The 24473-nt window shown below is 39.1% G+C and overlaps 2 protein-coding genes across 3 annotated transcripts in view; one reads left to right on the plus strand and one right to left on the minus strand.

The window, feature by feature from the left end:
* The window catches only part of EFHB (EF-hand domain family member B), a 73624-nt gene extending 61028 nt beyond the window's left edge, over positions 1-12596 (minus strand). For both annotated transcript variants that reach the window (XM_037828213.1, XM_037828205.1), the window contains exon 1: positions 11598-12596. In XM_037828213.1, coding sequence (XP_037684141.1) covers positions 11598-12542 — 945 coding nt within the window. In that variant the 5' untranslated portion in view covers positions 12543-12596. The remainder of the gene's footprint in view (positions 1-11597) is intronic.
* Positions 12597-17368: 4772 nt separating this feature from the next.
* RAB5A (RAB5A, member RAS oncogene family) overlaps positions 17369-24473 on the plus strand; it is a 28193-nt gene continuing 21088 nt past the window's right edge. The window contains exons 1-2 of the mRNA XM_037845654.1: positions 17369-17715; positions 20693-20947. Of these exons, the coding sequence (XP_037701582.1) occupies positions 20785-20947 (163 nt within the window). The 5' untranslated portion in view covers positions 17369-17715; positions 20693-20784. The remainder of the gene's footprint in view (positions 17716-20692; positions 20948-24473) is intronic.

Below are 24473 nucleotides of genomic sequence, written 5' to 3' on the forward strand. Positions count from 1 at the left end.
TGAATGCCTCTTGTTATTTTCCCTCTTTCTTTCTTAAATTAACTTTCATCTAAGTTATACATGCTTTTAGTTTAAAATTCAAAGGATTATAATGAATAAACAACAATGCTCTGTTCCACTAGTCCTTGCCATCACAAATACACAGACCTTCTAGACAGAGCTGCCTTGTATCTTCCAGTTATTTCTTATGGCATTTATCTTCACATTCTTACATAATACTCTTTTACGCTGCTATTTATTGAATTGTTTTAGACATTATCTACTAACTCCTTACTATGGCAGAGAAGGCTATAGTTCTCTTATACCACCACTACTTCCCCTCCTCTCAATGAAGTTATATCACAATTTTTGATATAGCCAATAGATTGTGTTTACATTATCATAATTAGATATTTTTTGATGATGAGCCAAGTAGGTATGTCATAAGTGTGTTGCTTTTTTTTCCTAGGGTTAGTCATTGCCTTTGTATTTGCTTCAAGATTTTTCAATATGCCCTTTGCTAATTCTTTTTTCCAGGACCTTTGCTAATTCTTTTTTTCCCAAATGCTCCAAATGATCTTTCAGTTGTTTTCACTAGAAGCTCCCTCCTACAACTCTTCCTTCCTCTTCATGCTTCATTGTAAACTGGCTGCTCTCTGGGCCTGGTGAGATGCTTTGCCCTGGGAATTTTTCCTTTGCCATTCCTTATGACTGGATTGCCCATTCCCTAGATCACATCTCTCCTTCTTTCTTGCTTTATTCTCTCATTTTGCTGAAGTGAATTCTTTAGTCTTTTCCTAAGATAGAATGCACAGAAAGCTAATTTTCAATCCCATGAATCCTTGAAGATGTCTTTATTTTATCATTACATTTGCCTAGTAGATTGAATAGGTTAGAATATGGGGTAGCAAATTTTCTTTCTTAATTTTGAATGCATTACTCCAACGTCTTCTAGCAGATAGTCTTGTTGCTGCAAATTCTGATGCCATTCTGAATACTGCTTTATTGCATGTGGCCTATTGTTTCTTCCTATGGAAGTATTTACCATCATCTCTGTGTCCCTGGTTTTCTCAAATTTTACTGTTTCAGTTTGCAAAACTGCCAAAATACAATATACCAGAAATGGACTGGCTTTTAAAAATGGGGATATATTAGTTACAAATTTACACTTCTAAGACTATGAAAATGACCAAATTAAAGCATCAACAGGAAGATACCTTCACTGAAGAAAGCGTACTGGAATCTGGAACACCTCTGTCACATGGTAAGGCACATGGCTGGTGTCTGCTGGTCCTTCACTCCTGGGTTTCATTGCTTTCAGCTTCTGGCTTCAGTGGCTCCCTCTGTCACCTCCTCCAGGGGCTTTCTTTCTGAGTACTCTGGGTGTTTTCTCTCTGTGTGCTCTCTGGCTGTTTTTTTTTGTCCTTTATCCTCTCATAAAGAGCTCCAGTAAAGGATTAAGACCCACCTTGAATTGGGTGGATCACATCTCAATGAAAACAACCTAATCAAAAGGTCCCACCCACAATATGTCTGCACCCAAAGGAATGGATTAAAAGAACATGGTCTTTTCTGGGGTACATAATAGTTTCAAACCAGCACATTCACAATAATGTTTCATGGCATGGGTCTTCTTTCCTTTATTGGGCTTGAGCCTCAACTAACCTCTTGCAATCTCAAATGGTATCCTTCGAATCAAGGTTATTTTGCTGTATTATTTCTTCGGTAATTTTCTCAACCTTTCTTTATTGTTTTCTCACTCTGGAACTACTATTAGCCAAATGTTTCCTCCTTCTAATCTCTTTTTGTTTTGCTTTCTGGGAAATGTCTTTGATTTCATATTCCAATCATCCATTGACTTTTTTATTTAGATTATCATATTTAGGTTCTAAAAACTCTTTCTTCCTCTCTGGTTGTTCTTTAAAAAGCTAAGATCTTGTTTTATGGACACAATGTTTTCTTTTATCTCTCAAGTTATCTTTTTAAAAAGCATTTTCCTTTATTCCCTCTGTTTTCGTGTATGTGTTTTATGTTGCTTACTTTGCCCCCCTCCTTTCAAGCTGCAGTCTGATCCTTGACTCTCATTCATATTAAAAAGTGAGGCACTACAGAGATGATTAGCAGCTCTGTGTGTGTTGAAGCTCTTGTTGACTCCAGTTTTGCTAAAGAGTGAATAGGTGGTGAGGTAGGTTTCATTTAGCAAGGGTCTACGATATTAATTTTTTCCCTCTAGGCAATTCAGTTTTTGCAGAGAATACCAACAATTGTAATAATAGCTGACACTTATGAAGAACATAGCATGTTCTAAGTGTTCTATATGTATTAATTCATTTAGTACTTAGAATGATCTCCATGAGGTAAGTACTTTTATGGTCACCATCTCCATTGAGAGCAAACTCAGGAACAGAGATATTGAGTAACGAGGTTGTACAGCTCATAAATTGACAGATATCTGGACTCAAGCAGGTAGGCTTCCAAATCTACTCTTACTCAGGATGTTCTACTGGCTCTCTATGCATTAATCTACAGACAAGAGGGCTGACTTTACTCCCAGCAGTTGGTCCTCTGGAGTTAAGGGAGTTAAGGGAACTGTATTGCAGAAAGTACATTTTTACCTAATGCCCCCATTTTCAAGTGAGAACTGCCCTCTTGCCTTCTCTGGGCTTGATGTCTCTGACTTCAAAAGCCCCTTTGAGAGAAGAAATCTACTTGGTTTTGGTGCAGGGGAGTAGGAGTTAGTGTGGAAGGGTAGGGAGTAAAGGATAGCACAGGATGGAGAAGGGGAACTGGGAACCCAAGTGCTCTGAATATGGACTTTCAAGCAATAACTCGACGTTCAGATACAAGCTTTACTATACCTTCTTCTAAATGCTGAGCTTCTCAGGGATTATACCAGACATATCAGATAATTTCTGGTGGGAATCACCACTTGATTGCTCTCAAATTTCATTTTTCTCTTCTCTGCTGAATCAGTTGTCATGACTCCATCTTCTTTTTTCTAAAGTTTATTAAAATCTCTTGCCTGCTGTGGTGGTTTGAAACTTATGGATCCCAGAAGAGCCATGGTCTTTTAATCCAATCTTGTTGGGTGGAATCTTTTGATTGAATGTCTCCATGAAGGTGTGACTCACCCAATTGTGGGTGAGACCCTTTGATTAGATCTTTTCCATGGAGGTATGAGCCCCACCTATTCAGGGTGGGTTGTAATTAGATCACTGGAGTCCCTTAAGAAAGCTCACAGAAAGAAGGAACTCAAAGAAGCTGAGAGAGACATTTTGGAGAGAGGCTAAGAGCCAACAGAGACACTGATGCTTGGATATGCTGGAAGATGCAGAGGGATGAGATGCCAAGCTAAGAGATAAAGCCCAGAGTTTGCCCTGGAGAAGCTAAGAGAAGATACCCAGATGCTTAGAGAGAAATGCCCCCAGGAGAACAAAGCAGAGAGCTGAGAGAAGCTAAGAGAGACAGAAGCCCAGGGGCATTTTGGAGAAAACCATTTTGAAATGCAAGCCAGGAGCAAAGTCACCAGCCATTTGCCTTCCCAGCTGACAGAGGTGTTCCGGATGCCATTGGCCTTCCTTCAGTGAAGGTTTCTCTTGTTGATGCCTTAGTTTTGACACTTCCATGGCCTTAGAAGTATAAATTTGTGACCTAATAAATCCCCTTTATAAAAGCTAATCCATTTTTGGTATTTTTGCATAACAAGAGCTCTAGCAAACTGGAACATCTGCTATTGTCTCTTTTTTTATTCTTTTTGGCCTCATGTTTTATTATTTTTAAAAGATTTATTGCAGGCCTCAAAATTTAGGAAATTAATACTGATACAATCCTAGCATCTAATGTAAGGACCCCATTCAAATTTCACCAGTTGCCCCAATAATGGCCTTTATAGTAAACGGATGCAATCCAAGATCAAGCTCACACTGTGACAACTTGGGTCTTCTGAAAGTAGATGCCACAGTGAGAGTATACATGCTAGGGAAAGCACTTGTTTTAGTTTCCTAGCTGCTAAAACAAATACCGTAAAATGGCTTGGCTTAACAACAGGAATTTTTTGGCTCACTGGCTTCAAAGACTAGAATGTTTGCTTCCTTCCAGAGTTGGTATCTTCTGGCTGGTGGCAGTCCTTGGGTTTCCTTGGCTTTGCTGTCACATGGTAATGCACACGGCAGCATCTTCTCCTTTCTCTTCAAGTTTCTGTGGACTTCCAGAATCTTGCTCCCCATGTTCTTCCAGAACATGCTCCCCATGACTACTCTTTCCAATGTCCTTTATTTATAAGAATTTTAGCCATATTGGATTAAGGCCCACTCACTCAGTTTGGGCACAACTTAACTAAAAACATCTTCAAAGGTCCTATTTACAAATGGATTCACACTCACAGAACCAGTTATTAGGATGTGAACATGCCTTTTGTTGGAGACATGAGTCAATCCCCAAAAGCACCTATGAGGGATAAAGGGTGAATGAACTAGAGTAGGCAAGGGAAGCTATCAGACCATGATAAGTTCTGACACCTCTGAAAGAAGACAGGGAAGGAACTATTAAGAAGGAAGAGCTTTAGGCTATAGGATGGTTCTGAGAAAATCTTATCCAGACCAATGAATAGCCTCCAAGACTAAGTTTCCCATTAAAAGAAGGCTATGTTGGACAAAAAGTGGCCAGTTCTAGTATCCCTACCATGCTCAGTCATTGGGAGAATGGCCTGGCATGAACATTGAATTAGATTCATGGGAGCAGCAGGTAGAGGCTGTTAATCAGCTATTCTCTCCACAGAAGGTTCTCTTAAAGGGAGATTTGAGCCTGGTACCTCCATGGTGACCACAAATGCATAGCATGTGGTTGCTATGTCTCTGTAGTCTCCTTCAGTCTGGAACAGTTCCTAATATTTTCTTGTCTTCCACAACCTTGATTTTTTTTAAAGTACAAGCCAGATATTTAGCAAAATATCCCTCAGTTTTAGTGTTCACTAATGTTTTCTTATGATTAGATTGAAGTTATGCATTTTTGGCAGGAATATCACAAAAGCAATGTTGTGTCCTTCTATCAGGTAGTACACACTGTCAATTTGTCCTATTACTGGTAATGTTAACTTTGATCACTAAATGAAGGTGTCGTCTGCTAGGTTTCTCCAATTTAATGTTATTTTTTTCCTTTGTAATTAATAATTATTCAATGTAATATCAAATTTCAACAAACTTACACCTACTGTTTTAATAGTCATTGATCATTCTTGCCTGAATCATTATTACCATTATGGTTGCCAAACAGTGACTTATTAATTCTATCATTCCTTCTACATTTATTAAAAAGATAATTCTTTTTTCCCTATTTGTTCATGTATTTATATTACTGTGGGCTCATGGATTTCTGTTTTAGTCAATAATAATTTTCTTCAAGGGTTAAAGTATACTAGTTAAGGCCAGTGGGAGCTAGGAGTCCCCTAAAGCTTGTTTCTGTACTCTCTTGACATACATGCATTATTCTCTGAGCATTTTCCTACTTTCTGGCACACAAAGGTTTATCTTGTGCATGCCTGCACCAGTCTAGAATCAGTCAATTCTCCATGGAACCCTAATTACTTTTAATAGTGAATGGTATTTAGAAATCAAACCAAGTTCTAGATGTGCTTATTGCTACTTGGAAAACATTGCTTCTAGGCCCTCTTAGAGGACAGAGTTAGGAAATGTATGTACACTTCCATACACACTTACATCAATACTAATTCTACATCATTCTGTCTAGTTAAATGTGTATAGATAGATATGGATACGACACTGACACGTACATGGACATGGACATAGACATAAACATAGATACTGATACACCATGAGTTTCCACCAACACAGCCAAATACAATACAACAATATTCATTCTATCCTTCTCCTTTCCATATTTGCAACTCCTTTCTCCATCACTGAGAAAGCTGGTTCCTGTTATCCCAAATATATGTAATTATTTGCACAGTTCTTTATATGCAACCAAACTCCCAACTGTGCTGACCACCTCTTCTCTCAGTCACCTTCTTGCTTGGTCCCTAACCATAAGAGTGCCACCTGGCTTGGCCACCTCCTCACTCAGTCCTGAATGTTAGAGCTTTCAATGACCAAAGTACCTCTTTCACTATTCACAAGACTGGTTCTCAAGGTTCAAATCAACCTTTTATCGGGAGGCCGATAAAAGACCATTTTTAGCTGTTTGAGACCCACAGCCCCATAATCATCATGCCACCTTCCATTCTTCAAACTCAGTGCAGGGGAAACATAAAGGTCCTGTCTCTTCCACTGGGCCTTGATCAAGTTCACTCTGTCTTCCTTATGGATATCCCCAATTTTAAGTATCTGAGAGAAAGAGGAGAGGGTGATTCAATTCCTTTTGACCTAGAAGACACTGAGCCCATTATGCAAATAAAGCCATCTGCTTCCCAGAACTACAAAGTTCAGTTTTGCAAATTCAGAGAAAATGAATCTTTGCCCTTTTCTCTAATATTAGGATCTGCATAACTAGGAATGTCCCACAAGATTTACAAATGGATGAATTCTTTGCCTCTACCCATTCCCAGAACAGGTATCAGTTTCTCGTGGTGTAGAACAGGAAAAATAATCTCCTGTCACACTCCTTTGTATGACATTATCCTGTTACAAAATCTTTTGTCTGTTTGTCTCAAGTCTACACACTCTAAGCTCCTTGAAAGCAGGTACTGTGTCATTTTTCATCTTTGCAGCTTCAGTGCCTAACATACTGTTCAGTCATTGTAGACACTATATAATGCTGTTGTGTTTTTAACTTTCCTTTGAACTTTTCATTCCTTCTTCCTCTTCCTACTCCAGTACTCAATACCATTTACCAATGTAGTTTGTATGGTTTCATCTGTTTTGTCCTAAAAAATACTTAAGGTTTCTGCCGCAGTCGATACATTGATGGAGATCAAGGGACAGTCTCAGGATGTTTTGGGAGAAGACCACTATGGAGATTTTTATCTCTACCAGTGTCTTCCAAGAGAACTTTCAAGAGCTACCAGGACTTCACACAGAGAAGACCTCTTTTTACCAATCTTTTTGGGTCTTGGAGGACACTCCACAAATCTCTCTTCAGGCGACCACTTGGAAAGTTTTCCCAAAATCAGATCCTTGCTTCATTGGTTCCACACCAATGACAGTTTTTCTAGAAGGGTTTGCCTAATGGGGGTCTCATCAATCCATCAAAACCAACCTTCACTTGCATCTCAACACCACTTTGGGCAGCAATATCAAGCCACAGGATAAGTGTCCCTACAGCGAGACTTATCTACTCCCTCCCCACCACCATCCTCCACCCCCAATGGAAAGGCATATCACTGAGATGAGTCCCCCCAATTCCCAGTAGGCATAATGAAAAGCAATTGTCCTTGCTAATCAACTTTTGCAGGATATTCACAACAGGGATTTCCATCTAAACTTTCCCCTGTAGCTATGCTTAAGACTAGGTTTCACCCTTACCCAAGCCCACTTCCTTGCTTGCCTGAGAGGGGATGAATTTAAAGGCATAAAATACTTTACCATCTGTGCCAGTTTGAATGTATTATGTCCCCCAAAATGCATTATCTTTGATGTAATCTTGTGTGGGCAGATGTGTAAGTGTTGATTAGATTGTAATTCTTTGAGTGTTTCCATGGAGATGAGCCCCACCCAACTGTGGGTGATTACTCTGATTGGATAATTTCCATGGAGGTGTTACCCCACCCATTCAGGGTGGGTCTAAATTAAATCACTGGAGCCATATAAATGAGCTGACAAACAGAAGGAACTCAGTGTAGCTGAGAGTGACATTTTGAAGAGAAGCTACAGCCAAGAGGGACACTTTGAAGCTGAGAGAGTAGCTGCAGATGAGAGGCAGTTTGAAGACGGCCATTGAAAGCAGACTTTTGCTTTGGAGAAGCTAAGAGAGGACAAATGCCCCAAGAGCAACTAAGAGTGATATTTTTGAGGCACTGAAGCCTAGGGAGGAACATCCTGGGAGAAAGCCATTTTGAAACCAGAACTTGGAGCAGACGCCAGCCACATGCCTTCCCAGCTAACAGAGGTTTTCTGGACACCATTGGCCATCTTCCAGTGAAGGTACCTGATTGTTGATGCATAAACTTGGACACTTTATGGCCTTAAGACTGTAACTGTATAACCAAATAAACCTCCTTTTATAAAAGTCAATCCATTTCTGGTGTTTTGCATTCCAGCAGCATTAGCAAACTAGAACACCATCCCATCCCTTAGCCAAAATATTTGGGGATTCCCCTCCCCTTTCTCTTACAACTGTGTGAGTTCCAACAAGTCTGCAAGAAATAGATAATACACATAATATATAAGCTGTTCTGAGCATAAAGAAAATTGGAAAGATGGAAGACTTCCCAATTCTTTTTACAATAGCCTTACTCTAATAATAAATTCAGAGAAAGTGCAAAAAGGAAAACTACTGGCCAATTTATATAGGATTATATATACAAAAATCCTAATAAAATACTGGCAAATAAAATCCAGGAATATATTATAAGAATAATATATCACAACCAAGTAGGATTTAGCCCACAAATAAGAAGTTCATCATTAGAAAATTAACCATTGCAATTTGGGAAAAAAATATGATATTTCAATAAAAGTTTTTATGGTTCAAGCTCTATTTCTGACTTTTACACATTCCTAGCAAACTGGGAAGAGATGGCAGTGTCTAACTTGATATATCAGAAATCTTCAGCAAAAATCACACTTTGTAATAACACTGAAATGAATAGGAAGTGAAAAATCAAGAAAATCAACTTTTATGTTTGATATGAAACAACCAGAAACAAAAGCATTTGAGAAAAAAGTGTCATAAGAAACATAGTGTAGTTAAGAACTCAGACTCTAAAATCAGAAGTTGTGACTTCAAATCTGGTGCCAACCTCCCTATGATCTAATTTGTCTGTTTCCTAACCTGAAAAATGGGATTTATTAATAGTACTTGCTTCATAGGATTGTTATGAGAGTAAATAAGTTAATATCTGCAAAGCTCCAGAAACAATGATGTTGGTAAAGTGAACAGCCAGTAGTAAATGCCAACAAATGTGAATGCAGCAAAGTGCAAATAGACATTGTATTAGTTAGAGCAATGAGACTATGAGTGTTTTCATCCCTGTTTTCTAAACTACCTATAAGGTGGTTATTTTGTTTTATAATGAAAATAAATATTTTAATGTTAAGATTATTTTAAAAGGAATCTTTCTAGTCAAGGCTAATCCCTCTCCTTGCCTGTGGTCCTAATTCCATTCCCTCCTGGTTATCCAGGATCTGGTTCAATGCATTATCTCCTTTGTGCTATCCCAATCTCCTCTACTGACTCATAGATTCCTTTTAGACCTTTCCTCTGAGGAAGGCTGGCATATGTTCAGGTTTAACAGAGAAGAACTTATGGACATGGGTGGGTAAAAGTAAAAGAGAACTGGTAACAACCTGTCCCAACATATGTTTCAACATTCTAATGTCACCTGAGTCCAATAGCAGTTTGACTTTGAGTGTTACATGTATTACAGCAAGCGTCGATTAAAAAAAAAAAAAAGATTCCGAAGTGGAATCTTCTCTCCCTTCTTCTTTGCAGTGTTATACTTTCTCCAATTCTAATTTGCCATTTACTCTTTGGTATATTGTCATCTGAATTCTCTCTCCACTGTGCCACTTGAACAATGTTATTAATTTCCTTAATGTCCAAATCGTATCATATTTGTCCTATCAGTGATATTTTAACACTGCTGATCACTCTGTCCTTGAAATACTCTTTTCTGTCATTTCACATTTAGAAAAGGGACTGAAGAAGGTAGGAGGAAGCAGAGTTTACAGAATTGCCTGGGTTGGAAACCAGAAGCTTGTGTCTGCAAATGTGTAGGAGCAGGTCAGAAGCCATAGACTGCATTACCAATCCAGAAACAGGAAGCAGGTGTGGTCAAGTGAGAAGCCAGTGATCACAGTAGCTGGGGAAATCCAATAAGGGAACCAGAAAGCAAAGTGGGTCAAAGACAAAAAAAACATCCTGAATCCCAAGGGTAACAAGAGTATGCCAACCCAGACAAAATTCTATAGAATCCCTGTGATTGCTTCAGCTGAGTTTTATTCTCAAATCTCAGTGTGTGGAATCTTTTATTCCTGGAATGTCTTAAGGATGCTTCCTTTGTGTTCTACAATACCAACCTCTCAAATTCACCTCTTTCTCCTCTGACTGTTCTTTCTCCATTTAATCATCCTTCCTTCTTTCGACTTAATATTTACTGAATGCCTGCTAAATGCCAGACAATGCCACAAAGGTACATGATAAATAATACATAGTCCTTGCACTCAAAAGATCATCTTATTGACATCTCTTTCTCTCATTACCCTATAAATGTTAATATTTCCCAAGTTACTTGCCTAGTCTTTCTCCCATCTCCACTCAAGGCTCCACCTCCCAATTTAAAGGTGAATTCCTAAAACTTTACCTCCAGTCCTCACATCTGACCTGAACTTCATTTCACACTACCAACTGTCTCCAGGGCTTCTTCACCTGATATTCTGTAGATATCGCAAACTCAGCATAACTAATGTCAGATAATCATTCACCACCAAACCCAGGAGATCGTTATTAACCTAGAAACTCCTAAGTCATCCATCATCTTCCCTGTTTCTCACCACACAGATACACAACTGGATGGCAGTTCTTAACAATTTCATCTCCTAAAAAGCCCTGTACAATACATACTTTTCTTTATTCTTTCTGAATCTACATTAATTTCAGGCCATCATTAATTTGGAATAGCCATCTAACTTTCTACCAGCCACTCAATCTCTCCCCCTTTCAAACCATCAAAACTACTGATACCAGAACCAGTAACTGTGCTGACTATACAGAACGCTTATGAAGAAGCTTTGGTCATTCTCGGTGACTTTCTTTGCCCAACATGCTCTACCCTAACAAACACTGACTTTCTTCAGTGTTAGCTCACATATTACTTCCTCTGTAAAATCTTTCCCATTTCTTTCGAGTTGTCCAATCTTTCCACCAGGCTCTGTGCTTTAGTGTGCACTTCTGTTAATGAAGAATCACATTTGTTTTCTATTCATCTGGATATCTGTGTAATATTCATTTAGTTGTATGTCTCCATCACTAGAGTGAGTGTCTGAACCTAGATAGGGATTACATCATATTCATTTTATATTGCCCTGTACCCAGGACAACAGGCACCACAAGTCTTTGCTGAAGGAATAAATAACTCTCAGAATATATAATGAATGAGAAAACAAACACTTTTCTTTTTCTTTTCATTACATGAATACTAGAACAACATGAACCTTAGTGAGAGGGTTGAAAAATGAACACCGGGGAAGGAAACAATGGAAAGGAGGGAAAAATCATGATGAACCACTGGTGTGCACAGAAAACAAAGCTCACATCTAGGAAAGGAGACAGAGAATCACAGGAGTGCAAACAAAGTAACATCTGAAAAGAGTACAATGTGACGAGATATTAGAATCCCAATGAAATTAATGCAATTTGATTCCACAGGCCACATCTGAAACAAGCCCCATTACTTTATCATCACAAATATATAGTTACCAGTGAAAGTACTGGAAAAAACTTACAGTTGGCCAGCAAGGTGTCCGATCAAAAAATTTCCCAGAGTATATGGGTCTAATGTGATCTGGAAATTCCACTCCAATTTCGATGTTTTCAGACTCCTCCTTTTTCTCTTCTGGTTGCTGTACAAACTGGCACACAAGAGGTTCTATAACTAAGCCCATTTGGGGCTCTGTTTTCTTGGCTTCATCTGTCTCCTCTGATTGGGGTAGCCCAATGTCCACCTCCACAGGAGGCTTCATCTCTGTACTGGGCTTCAACAAAACACACATCAACTCTTTTTCCAGTTCGTGTCTAGGCTCCATACCCAAAGCAGGCTGCTTTCTCACTGAAACCTCTATCCCTTCAGGGGTTCTAGCCACAGGATCTCTCCTACTCCCTACACCCTGAGGACCCCCACACTCCATGCTTGAGGGACACTGTATTATTCCTGCAGGAAAACAACCTGCCAGAAGACACTCATTTTGTAACCCCATTCTTCCTGGCAGAGAAGGTTTTGTTTCCTGCAAGGTTGAGACCCTGTTGACTCCTAAATTACCCTTCTCCATGAGGGTCTTCAACCCTAAACCAGAAATATTTTGTCTTTCTAATCCCATTTCAAGCCCCTTCCTCAACAGAGACTTTGTTTCTGGTGACACCGTTCTCTCCTCACATTCATTTCTAAATTTGGGGCTCTCCTTCCATCCGGAATCTTCTTTTACTAATCCTACTCCATGCCCTAAGTTCATGGGAGATTTTGTTCCCATGAAGACCTCCCTGTCTCCTAATTCATCCTTTCTTTCGTGGTTAAGTTCCACCTCCATGCTTAGGGGACGTTTCCCCCCAGACACTTTCATTTCTCCAAGGGCACTCATCTCTAAGGGAAAAGCTGTATCCGGCTCGAAGGAAGTGCCCATTCCCCTGATTAGCCCCATCTCCTTGGGGGACCCCACTCTCACGAAGGAACACATCTCCACTCAGGTTCCCTGCCCTCTGTTTCCCTGTCCTCTGTTTCCTGCCTGCCACTTCCCTTAACACCTAGCAGAAAAGGGAGAGGGAAGCTTGTTTACACGGTTACCTAGGAAACAGGGGCGGGGCCTGTTGTGCCGGACCGCTTCGGACTGGTCCCCGCCCCTTTTCCCCTTTCTTCTTTCTTTCTCCTTCTCTCCTGTCTTCTTTCCCTCTCTCTTTCCCTTTTTCTTTCCTTTCCGTCTTTCCTTTTCTTTTCAGACTTCTTTCTTCCCACCTTCCTTCCTTTCTCTCTCTCCCTCCCACTCCCTCCTTCCCCAGACGTCCCCCTCCCCCTCCCCGCCCAGTCTAGAAGCCAGACCCAACATTCATTCTAGGAGTTTATACAGCCAGCTAAGAAATGGATTTGCACCTCTTCTCCAGGTGTCGGGTGAGATTGAGTGAGATCATCGCCGAGCATGTAGGGCGGCTTCTACCCTTTCAGAGGCAAAAAATGGACTAATTTGAAAGACAGGAAAATTTGAATGATGTGGCCTTAGGCCCTAGAGCAAATCGTCACAAATTTCTGTTTGGTTTCCCAAGAAATGCAGTCCCATTAGGATGGTTTTGGCTTCTGGCTTCTTCATGGCCATTGACCTCTTTATTTTACTAGCCAGTTTGAGATATTTATGTTGCATAATAATGCATATCATACTCTAAATGTCACAAACTCAAACTTGACTGTTTTTAAATATGGGATACTCTTTAAACTGGGGTTATAACTCTGTCAGATTTTAATAAAAGTACATTGGGTCAATATTCGTCATGTCCCACACACATATAGGGGATAGTCTAGCTTGGAATTTGAAAGAATTTACAGTCTTTGCAAGAACGCTATGAAAATTTTGAAAAATCCAAAGTTAAAAAAAAATGACTAGAGGGTACTATTTCATATTTTTAAAACTGTTTACAAGATAATTATCAAGATAGTTAATATCTTTCTCCCCATGAGAGCTTTAAATGACTTGAGGATGTGTAAATCAAGGTACATACCTATACCGGCTCATTCAATTCATTCATTCTACAAACATGTATTGAGTCCCTAGTTGTGTTAGTGCTGGGAATACAAGAGAAAATAAACCCATCCTTAGTCTCATGTAATTTAAATTCTAGTGGGGAGATACAGCCACCAAATAAACGAATAAATAAGATAACTTCAGATAGTGATAAGTATTATGAAGAATACAGAACACTTTGATATAGGCAAAGCTACTTAAAAATTGGATGTTCCACTCCTAGGTAAGTGACATTTGAGCTGAGACGTGAATGATGCCCTGCAAAGACACAAGCTTTTTTTTTTTTTTTTTTTAATTAAATTCAGTTTTATTGAAATACATTCACACACCATACACTCATCCATGATATACAATCCACTGTCCACAGTATGATAACATAGTTATGCGTTCATCACCACAATCTATCTCTGAACATTTTCCTTACATCAGAAAGAACCAGAACAAGAATACAAAATAAAAGTGAAAAAAGAACACCCAAATCATCCCCCCATCCCACCCCATTTGTCCTTTAGTTTTTATCCCCATTCCTCCACTCATCCATACACTAGATAAAGGGGGTGTGATCCACAAGGTCTTCACAATCACACTGTCACCCCTTGTAATCTACATTATTATATAATAAGACACAAGCTTTTTAAACATGACCAGCTCAAGTTTCCACAACCTTTTTTCTCACTGCCTTGCTACCAGGTCTAAAACTCTTTATATTAGAGTTACTGTTTGGTTTTCATTCCAGGCAAAATTTTAGGTTTTCTAAGAGAGTCCCAATTAAAATTAAATGACCATCTATGCAAAAGTTCATTCTTCAAGTTCACAAGGCAGGACAGATTTCCTGGAAGAGAAAGCAGAAGATATTGGGCGCTATTGGTGTTTGAGAGTGCCAAGGTGCTGGGAATTTGGGATTGGATAATCGTAGATTTGAGGGGAGTGTAAGCACTAAGGCAAGATTTAAGTCCTTATGATTCTATTTAGGGCCCATCCATTTTGCAGCTTTCTTAACAAATTCTATGAACCAGCAGTATCTCCATTTGACATTAAAATATATGTCAATTATCAATCCTCCTTGTTATCTGGGAATGGGAAAAAGAAAACACAGGCACATTATGAGTGGCAATTCAAGAGCAAAGCTTTACTGTGGCATTTCAGTTTCTCTAAAAATTACCACTACATCTTAGAAGCGTCAGCCATTGGGACAGCACTGTTCCAGGCAACATTATGACTAAACTGCAAAATATTGTGGAAAGTATTCATGAAAGAGATGAAATAAAAGACCGAATCTGTATTCAAAAATAAAGGAGAAAGCAATATACAAGAAAGATTAAATGGGGAGTTTCTAGCAATTTATAAATTTAAGCATCCTATGGGTTATATGTGAGGTCTTCATAAGCTAAATTTTCATGATTCTAAATGTAATTAAGTAGACTAATATATTGGGGGTCCCTATGATTTTGAAGATCCTCTTAGTCTCTGTGAAGAACTGAAATAATGAACAAATTATGGTACTGACCCTTAAGAACTTTATAATTCTAAGGGTAATGAAGGGCTGAGAAGAAAAGTCTAGACATTCTTCAACTGTAACATAAGGCAAGATGCTAGAACAATATAGAGTAAGCAAAGTATTATGGAAGTACAGAATAAAGAAAATTAAATCCATTAGAAGTAATCCCCAGATGCCATCCAGGGGAGTTGGCATTCCAGTCAAGGCAAGACCAGCAGTGATGGGCGGTAATGATATTCCAGGTAGAGAGAACAAAGTGAGCAAAAAACTTAAAATGGGAACACCCAGGTAATAATTAGGAAACATAGAGTAGACTAGTGTGGTTAGGGCACAAGGCAAGACTTTCACGGAGAAGGATTTGGAAAAAGAATGCAAGAAAGGTGGGTTGGGACTAGCATTGAAGAATTTTGGACTCTTTTTAGCAAGTAATGAGATGCTATTGAACATTTTTGAGTAGCGGAGTGGCTGTCTAAAGTGTAGAAAGTAGATTGAAATGGCAGTGGTGAGTATTAATTCCAGTTTATATTACTGTGGTCCAGTGTTTGGGATTAAGAGCTCAGATCTGGGGATTAGAGAATTTTGGGCAATGGAATACACAATGGTTTACAAGGGAGAAAAGGAAGAGTTAAAAAGCATTCTGCAGCTTCAAGTCTCGGTGACTGGGAGGCTGTTAATGCCAGTCATGAACAGAAACAGGTTTGGGGCAGCATGAGTTTGGTTTTGGACATGCTGTTGACAGCTCCTACTTCCTGATTCTTGCTAGGATTGTCCAAAAGGTATTACCATGACTAATACATCATATTGGAACAACCCTTTGGGGATAAAATGCCACAGATACCATTTATGTATGACACATTATGCTCTTTTGGTTAGTAATTGGGGCTGTTCTGAAAGCCTGGCTGTTCAATGTTCAAATAATCTTCATTGCATAATGCTGACTGAAACCCACAGGATACCTTGCCCCAGGCACACTTCAAAGACAAATATTGACGCCTCACAACAGGGCTAAAAACTGAACACTGCAACTGAAAAATAGCTCGTATTCCGAGGGAAAATCGATTTAACATTCTTCTACCAAATTACCGTAACGATGGGGAAAAGGGGGCGGGATTCAGATGACTTGCCAGAAACAATAGATGCCTTGTCTATTATGTGAGATTTGACCAAAGAAACATGACTTCAGTAAGTCTGCTGTGGAAAGTGGGCAGGCTTTCAGTGGAATAATGTTTAGGAACTAAAGTTCTGAAGGTTAGAATCCCGTTTCATCACCAACTAGGCGGTGATCTTAGACAAAGTACTCAATCTCTGTACTTCAATTTCTTCACCCGTTAAACAGGCTCATCTCGTTACTTCCTCATCCGTGACTCAAGACTACTATGTTCAGGCATTGTGCTAACGCTAGAACACTTTGGGGTTAATATTCTAATGTAGGAAGGCAGAATTTAAACAAATTAGTTGCAGAGCGGAATCCTGGTAATATAATTCAGTGGGCTAATTCCAGTAAAGAGTTTAGTGCAGTAACTCGCGAAGGGAAAACTGAATATAAGCTAGGTATTATTTTAAAATTTGTCCCTCTCAACCAAAACTAGGTTAACTCTCAATAAAAGCTAATTATTATTTTAAGATCCCCCTCTACCAATCCCCACCAAAGCCAGCTTTTGGAATGGGGAGGGTCCTACCCTCCTCCGTAGGGTTAATATGACAAGCTCCTTTTACGCCCCACCCACCTCCAGCAGTCTGTGGAGGGTAATGGAGCCGTAAGTCTCTTGTGCTGGACAAGACCCTTCAAAAAAAGCCTCTTAGTTGAGTTGCCCAGGGCTGGGGTGTTGTGGGATGGGGAGAGCGAGACTGTGAGCTAATATTCAGAGAGAACCTCGCCGCTCCACAAGGGCTGGGAAAAACATATTCATTTTTTCGGGTCTTTCCCCAAAGCTGGGTTCGGGAGTGTTCCTCAACCTCCGCCCAGAGCCCATAAAGTCTGGCTCAGATAACAATGGCGCCGGCAAAAGCAGGGCCGCTAGCACCCACCACTGTGAAGAAAAGAAGGAAGGCCGTAATCCCCAACCCGGGAAGTGCGTCGGGACCACCTGACACACCCCACCCAGTCCCACGAACGAGACCTGGACGGGCAGGGGGTTGAAGGGGAGGGGTTGTAGATGGAGCTGATGGACGGGCGACCACGGGAAGTGACGTAGGGAAGTAGCTCGCTACGTGCAGCGACGTGGCGGCGGGGCTGACGCCGTGCGGCGGAAGTGGCTCTAGCGCTGGGACTTGAGTGTTTGTGTTTTGGTTCGTGAAGGAGCCGGCGGCTGGGCCTAAGGGGAGGAGGCAGAGGAGGGAGGAGGAGGAAGAAGTAGTTAGAACCCGAGCGCCGGCTACGGCGGAGGAGGAGAAAGGAAAGAGGAAGGCGGAGCGGTGAGAGGCGGAGACGGAGCCCGACCAGGGGCGGCACCAGCAGCGCGAGCCCCACACCGTCCAGTTTGAGGGGTGCGGCGCGAGGAGGAGACACCGTCGCTGCCAAAGCCACATCCACAGCTTCAGTCTCGGTCTCGTCCTTCAGGCCGCGCCTGCGACCTACTGCCAGGAAGCCCCGTCTCCGCAGCCCCGCGCGCCGTGGTCCAGGTAACCAAACCGATCCCTCTCCCTGCCCAGAGCGGGCACGGATCCCAGGTATCGCGGACCCCAGCCTGCCCGCGGCCCCGCCTGCACGGAGCGCCCGCCCCTTCCCTTCCCGCGTACTGTGCTCATAATCCAGAGAGCTGTAGAATTCGGCGTCTGATCCTGCAGGTCCTGGGGACCGAGATTTGGGGACTGGCTAGTGAGCGACGGGTGTCACCCTCTTCCCTTCTCAAGATGGCGCCGTGGAAAGAGTACTGGAGGCCGCAGCTCCGCCTGGCGCCTGTCCTGGGGGTCCCGGCGAAAGCCAGGCCAGGTTCGGGGGAGGAAGAAGGGAAAGATATACAAGCGGGTGCTGCTTGTATAGGCTATCAGGATTTGGGTTTTTATCAGCTACTCAGAGACTCCATGGAGGAGCCGGGCCTACAGCAGGTGTGAATGTGGAGAGTTCCGCCTACCCTCGACTTCTACAGACTTGTAGTGTTGAAAGGAGGAGGCTTCTCAAAAGAGGCTATCTAGAGACCCTTGTCTCATCCATGAAAGGTGGAGACCCGCAGTTTTAAAGAAATTCAAGATAACAAGGATGCTGAACACCCCCAGTGGGTAGACACCTTGAAACCTGTTCTGTGTTTTGTTCCCTGGAAGCTGGCTACCTCCCCTCCCCCTGAGACTTTCAGACTTTTTAATCTCTGAACGTCATAATTCACATATTTGGCTTTTGTCTTTTCCTGAAGTGGAGTCAAAGTATTGAGGCAGTTACCTTTCACATAACTAACAACAACAACGACAAAAAAAACACTTAAGTTTAGGCACTGGTATAATCATTCAGAACGATTCAGAACTTTATTCTTAACGTAAAATGGGGATAATAATATGAGCTCATGGGGTTGTTGTGAGCAGAATACATAGAACAGAGCTTGGCACAAAATAGGTGCCCTATCAGTGTTAGCTGTTGTTATTAATAAAATTTTGACCAAAGAGCACTTAGAAGGACTTAACTATAGAATAGGAGTTATTTTTAAAAGGTTAAAAATGCATGTTATGCAAGCTCCTTATTTTGCAAAACAAGTTTCCATAAAGAATACAAACGAATGCACATATAATGTGCTAACTGCATATTTATGATTAAATTTAGTTTATTTCTTGTTTGAGAATGTTGGGATAACCAAAACCAGTAGCTTTCAATCTTAAAATGCCTTTCTAAGTCAGACTCTCCTTTGATTTTTATGGGAATCTGATGTTTTCCCTGAAATTTTGTAATCACCATAGAAATTCTGAACATGTCCTTGATAAGTAATTCAGTTCGCTGTTCTGAAGATAACATAGTACAAACAATTGGGGAGTGTTTCAGTTGAAGGTGTGCTGGTGCATTTTCAGTCTACATCACATTCTGTTGATACTTGATTACTATCAAATGGCTACTTTAATTGCCAATTTTTAATGCCTACTATATGTTGGGTACTTTGTTGAGATTCTTTACATATACTGTCTCATTTAATTCTTGCAGCATCCCTGCAAGTTGGGTATTACAGAAATGGAGACTTGGAAATTGAAGAATTTGCTCAGGCAGGGATTGTTATTGCCAGGATTAGATCACGAAGCCTGGTGTGTTTTTCAGATGTTGCGGTGTGTGTTGAGGGGAGTTGTCACTTCTTTTAATTATGAAAAATATTACACATACAGAAGTAGGGAGAATTATATAATGAATCCATCACCTAGCTTCAGTTATCTCATTGCCAATCTTGTTTTATTTATACCCCCATTGTTTGGAAGCACTGCTCAGGTATCATAACATTTCAGTAGGCGTTCCTAAAAGATAAAAACTCTTCAGAATTGGTGTTAAGATAAGCAAATAGGTGATGGTGTCTTGTTCATAAGATCTCGTGGATATGTATGTTTAATAATTTCATTACAAAGACTGTTATACATATTCAAATACTATGAGGAAGGCAATTTCTTATATGGGTTAACTAGATAAATACAACAGGGTTTTTAGGGTGAAAGTCATCCTTGGGTTTAATATAATTGATTAGCAAGCACATGCTCAAATCTCTGTTAAAAATGGGAGAAAACTACTGGTTGATTTCTGGGTAGACTGAAAAGGGGAATTGATTCTTCAAATATTTACTAATTCCTTTTGAGATTGAAAATCAGCATTATTAGATAAAAAGAGAAAACAGAAGTTTGACCTCCGACTAATTTTTTAAAATGTGTTGTTAAATAGAAAATAATGGCATGTTTATTGTTACCTCAGAAATTACAGAAAGTGGAAGTGAATAAATCATTAATAATCCCACCACACAGAAAATCACTGTTAACATTTCTGTTTGTGATATTCTTAAGCAGATGAAGAAACAGTTTTAAATTTTTTTAGCTACGAGATAAACCTAGAGGCCTTAAAATATTTGTTTTTCTAAAGTTAACATTAATTAATGAAAAAAAATCTGTCATTTAACAGAAACCTTCAAATAGTAATAGCCAACATTTATTGCAATCTTACCAAATGCCAGGATCTGGTCTAAAAGCTTCCCATTTATTTATTTGTTCTCAAAATTATTTTCCCCAACCTGAACTCTGAATCACTTCTCAGGGTTGCCCCAGTAACTGTGCGACTTCAGTCAAGTTACTTAACCTCTCTGTGCCTTTCTTTCTTCATTAATATGGATTTTAAGAGTATCTACCTTTATAAGATGTTGAGTGGCTATGTTAAGTACCTAGAACAGTTACCTGGCACAAAGTTGAGCCTTTCATAAATTTTAGCTTTAAAAAAAAATTTAAAACCTTGAAAATTAGAGTGATTTTAGGCTCAAATCGTATGCCTTTAAATTATTTCATTGGAGTGGTAGTGAATTGATACAACTAAATGACATTAAATGTCCAGCAAACTTTAAATTATTATACAATGTTATAGGCAAAATTTACCTTTGCCTTGTTTTACTAATTTGAATATTTATTTAACTCTTTCTTATTTGTTTCTTTACAGGTTACTATCTCCAGAAAGAAAAAAAATTGACACCCTCCATCCTGGAAGTGCAGTTAAGAGGCTGAAATTAGGGACTTCTTTCAAATTTGGACATGGCTAATCGAGGAGCAACAAGACCCAATGGGCCAAATACTGGAAATAAAATATGCCAGTTCAAATTAGTACTTCTGGGAGAGTCTGCTGTTGGCAAATCAAGCCTAGTGCTTCGTTTTGTGAAGGGCCAGTTTCATGAATTTCAAGAGAGTACCATTGGGGGTGAGATATTTTTTCCCTGCTTCATTTAATCAAATTGACAAAAAATTTTTGCAGTTCCAATTTGTGTGATGAATACCTAAATAGGTTACACAGTGAAGAAGCGAGATATTCAACATACCTCAAGCTTTAAAATTTATGCCAGTTTTTGTTAAGATCACATCTTTTTCTTTTTGTGTTTTGGTTTCCTGGTTAATCCCCAACATGGTTGTGTTGAAGCTTAGAATAAATATAAGCTTGTAGAATCAATCTCCATGTAGTAAGATTTGATTTAATATATATTTCTTGATAAGGATTATAAGTTTCTTTAAATTATACATATTTGTGGTGAATTATTTTGGCTTTAGAATGAACAGCAAAAAAAGATAGCCTTAAAATCTTAATTCTAAATAACTGAGTTAATTTACACCTATTTATAATAATAAATTTAATTAAATACTGCTAGGGTAAACATTTTTTGTTTATTTAAGAATGCTCTTAGGGTGAGGGAAGAGAAAAAGTAAGAGATTAGTGGAAAGGGACATGAAAAGAAAATGGGACCTAGAGAGAAAGATGAAGGAAGAGAGGGAAGATTTAAGTAAACTAAAGAGGTGCTGTGTACAGTGGTTGCAGTAGGACAAAAATGAGGGGGAGGTAAGATGGAAGATGCAAGATAAAAGTGAACTAACAGTGCAGCATTATGGATAGAAGACTGGAATCCAGAAATTAGAAAACTGAATTTAATCAAAACTGAACAGCTCCTTAACAAGCAAGGCACTTAGTTTCTTTGGACCACAAAGCTTTAAGATTCACAGTGTTTTGCAGAGTATGTAAATGATCAGTACTATATATATTTTAAGGTGTTAATGAGTACATCTTAACCCCATACTTAAAAAAAATAAAACTTTTTAAATACATGAGACAAATAGATACCACTGATATGCAACAACTTCATAAAATTCATTTTTCAAAGTGTAACTTTATACTACTCTGCATGTAAGTTTATGTTCTCAGGACTAATACTCTTGAGGATTTTGTTATTAATATTAGACTCTTCTAGTGAAATAAATTACAAAACTCTACTACTTCCTAGCTTTTCACTATTTTTATAGGAAATATATATAGTTAAGTAACCATTGTATATAGGTAAGTAAGTGGTATTTCCACTTTAATAGGCTAAGTGGTGATTGTCAACCTTTAACCTTTGTGTATTATTTCACAATGTTGTTTTAGTGTTTCATGTGTTTTATAATTGGTGAGCATCAAAAACTTAGTCCATATCATGGGTCTTTTATTTTTTGGATTAGAAATCTTGGTATGTTAAAAAATTCTAATGGCATGATATATTACACTTCTTTATGGTTTCTTTGATAATACATTTAGTTATAGCTGATAAGTAATGAAACATTATCTTTCAAGAAGGTTTAGCCTCCTCCACAAAGCAAATAGGGCCAAAAATAACTGGCCCATCTGGTCTGAAGAGTTTTAAAGACTCCTAGGTCATATCCACTCACCTTAAACTGGTGCATAAAGTGAAAGTTATTGTAACTGCTGTTTGGCTAGTGATTGTCCATGTCAGCATTGCCCAAATTGTGTGTGTGTGTGTATGTGTGTGTATGTATGCGGTTCAAATAGCTGGGCCAAATAAGTTTGGGACTTGCTTTATGCTATCCTACCTTACTTCATTGTATGTACATATTAAAATAATACATGCTTTGTAAAGTACTGTAGTACAGAACTTAATTCCTGGGAAACTTTGCAAGAGCCTAAGATTAGATTTGTGATAATCCAGTCATCTTTTAATCTACCTAGTGGCATATCGAAAAGGAGGTTCAGAAGAAAAATTAACCCCATATCAATGCATCATAAATATGCATATCCTCTGATAAATGTTTGTTTATGTATGTAATCTCCATTTCACTCCAATTGTATTGTCTACTTTTCATTAATGAATTTTCCATAAAGGTTTTCTTTCTTATGTAAAAAGTTTCTTTAATTTCTGCTTGTGCAGATTGTCTAGCTGTTTAAAAAAACTCTGGAATTGCACCGAGATTTATAGGTTAACGGTTATTGATCGCTTTCACTATTCTGATCATGTAGTAATATCTTTAGGAGGTTATGACAGTGCCATTATTATTACATCTGTGGGCATGATTCTTTTATACTCTGCTAAACAGGCTCTTTACCCTTAGAGTATATAGTGAAAAGAATTCAACTCTCTGAGCCTAACCATTTAAAGATTCCGAAATTTTGGCTATTTAACAGTCATGACTTGTAAATAATATGTATTTTTGTTTGGGCTGATGTGTGGTAGGTGATATCTAACAAAGGAACCTGGCCAATTACTTTGCATTTCAACGCTTTTTTGACTTTTTATATATACTAACATTATGATTCTGAAGCACTCACTTAAAATTTTCTTCTCTATTTGATTGTGTTCTAAGGTGAGAATCATATGTTGTACACCCTTGAAAATTTGTTGATTCTAGAACCTTAATTTTCATCAAGAATGTCAGCTATCTCTTCTGTAGTTTGTATGGTCCTTTTTAAACATGATGGCTTGATTTAAGAATCCATGTTGCCCCACAATATCCCAAACCCCTACCTCTTGATACTATAGCAGGCTTGATAAGATTAGGTAGCAAGTGTGGCATTTTGGAAAGTTCTAGTTTGATTGCAAGGGTTTAAAGTCTGCATGAAATTTATGTTCCTATTGTTTGTCTAAAGGTAGCCCAGATGTTAGCAAGGAGCTTTAGGCTCAGAGAGTTGAATTACTTCTTCACTTGCTACTTCATTTCCAGGCTCAATAGCTCCTCAATAGTAAATACTTTTTTGAATGGTAAGGCCGGCCATCTTTCACATAGCATCTAGAATACCTAAAGGTTTTAAAGATTTCTAGTGAGCTCCTCTTGTCAAAAAAAAAAACAGTATTTGTTTGAAAAAGTCATATAAGTGATGTTTATAAACAAATGGATTTCCAGTTTAAGTGAAAGCAAGAGTAGAATATTTAACAAAATAGCATGCAGACAGTCTCTTTTCTTTTGAGAGATGCTTCAGAACAGTTGATTTTTTTTATGTGCTAATCACAAAGAATGTCTTAAGTTGTTCACCAGGGACTCTTAACATCAAACATTTAGGTGATGTGACATAAGGATAATGTTAACATTCTTCCGACTGGTGCTTAGATGTGATTGTTTTTGACCTTTGGTTTAGAGCAGCAGTTCTCAAAGAATGGTTCCTGTTCCAGAAGCATCTGCATTTCCTGGGAACTTGTTAAAAATATAATTCCCATATCAAATCCTGTATTGCATCCCATATTGAATCAAAACACTTGGGATGGGGCAGCAAGTTTTTTAATGAGTCCTCCAGGTGATTCTGGTGTGTGCTAAAGTGTGGGAGCTACTGCTTTATGTGTGCCTTGAGCAGTCAGTTTTACCTGGTTTCGTTCTCCCACAAATGGAATTATTCCTTTTTTTGAAACTGCAGTTTTATCAGTATTTTTTTTAACATATTGTTCATCCAACTACTTCACTTTGAGGACATATTTCAA

Source organism: Choloepus didactylus, chromosome 1, assembly GCF_015220235.1.
Source record: "Choloepus didactylus isolate mChoDid1 chromosome 1, mChoDid1.pri, whole genome shotgun sequence".
NCBI lineage: Eukaryota > Metazoa > Chordata > Mammalia > Pilosa > Megalonychidae > Choloepus > Choloepus didactylus.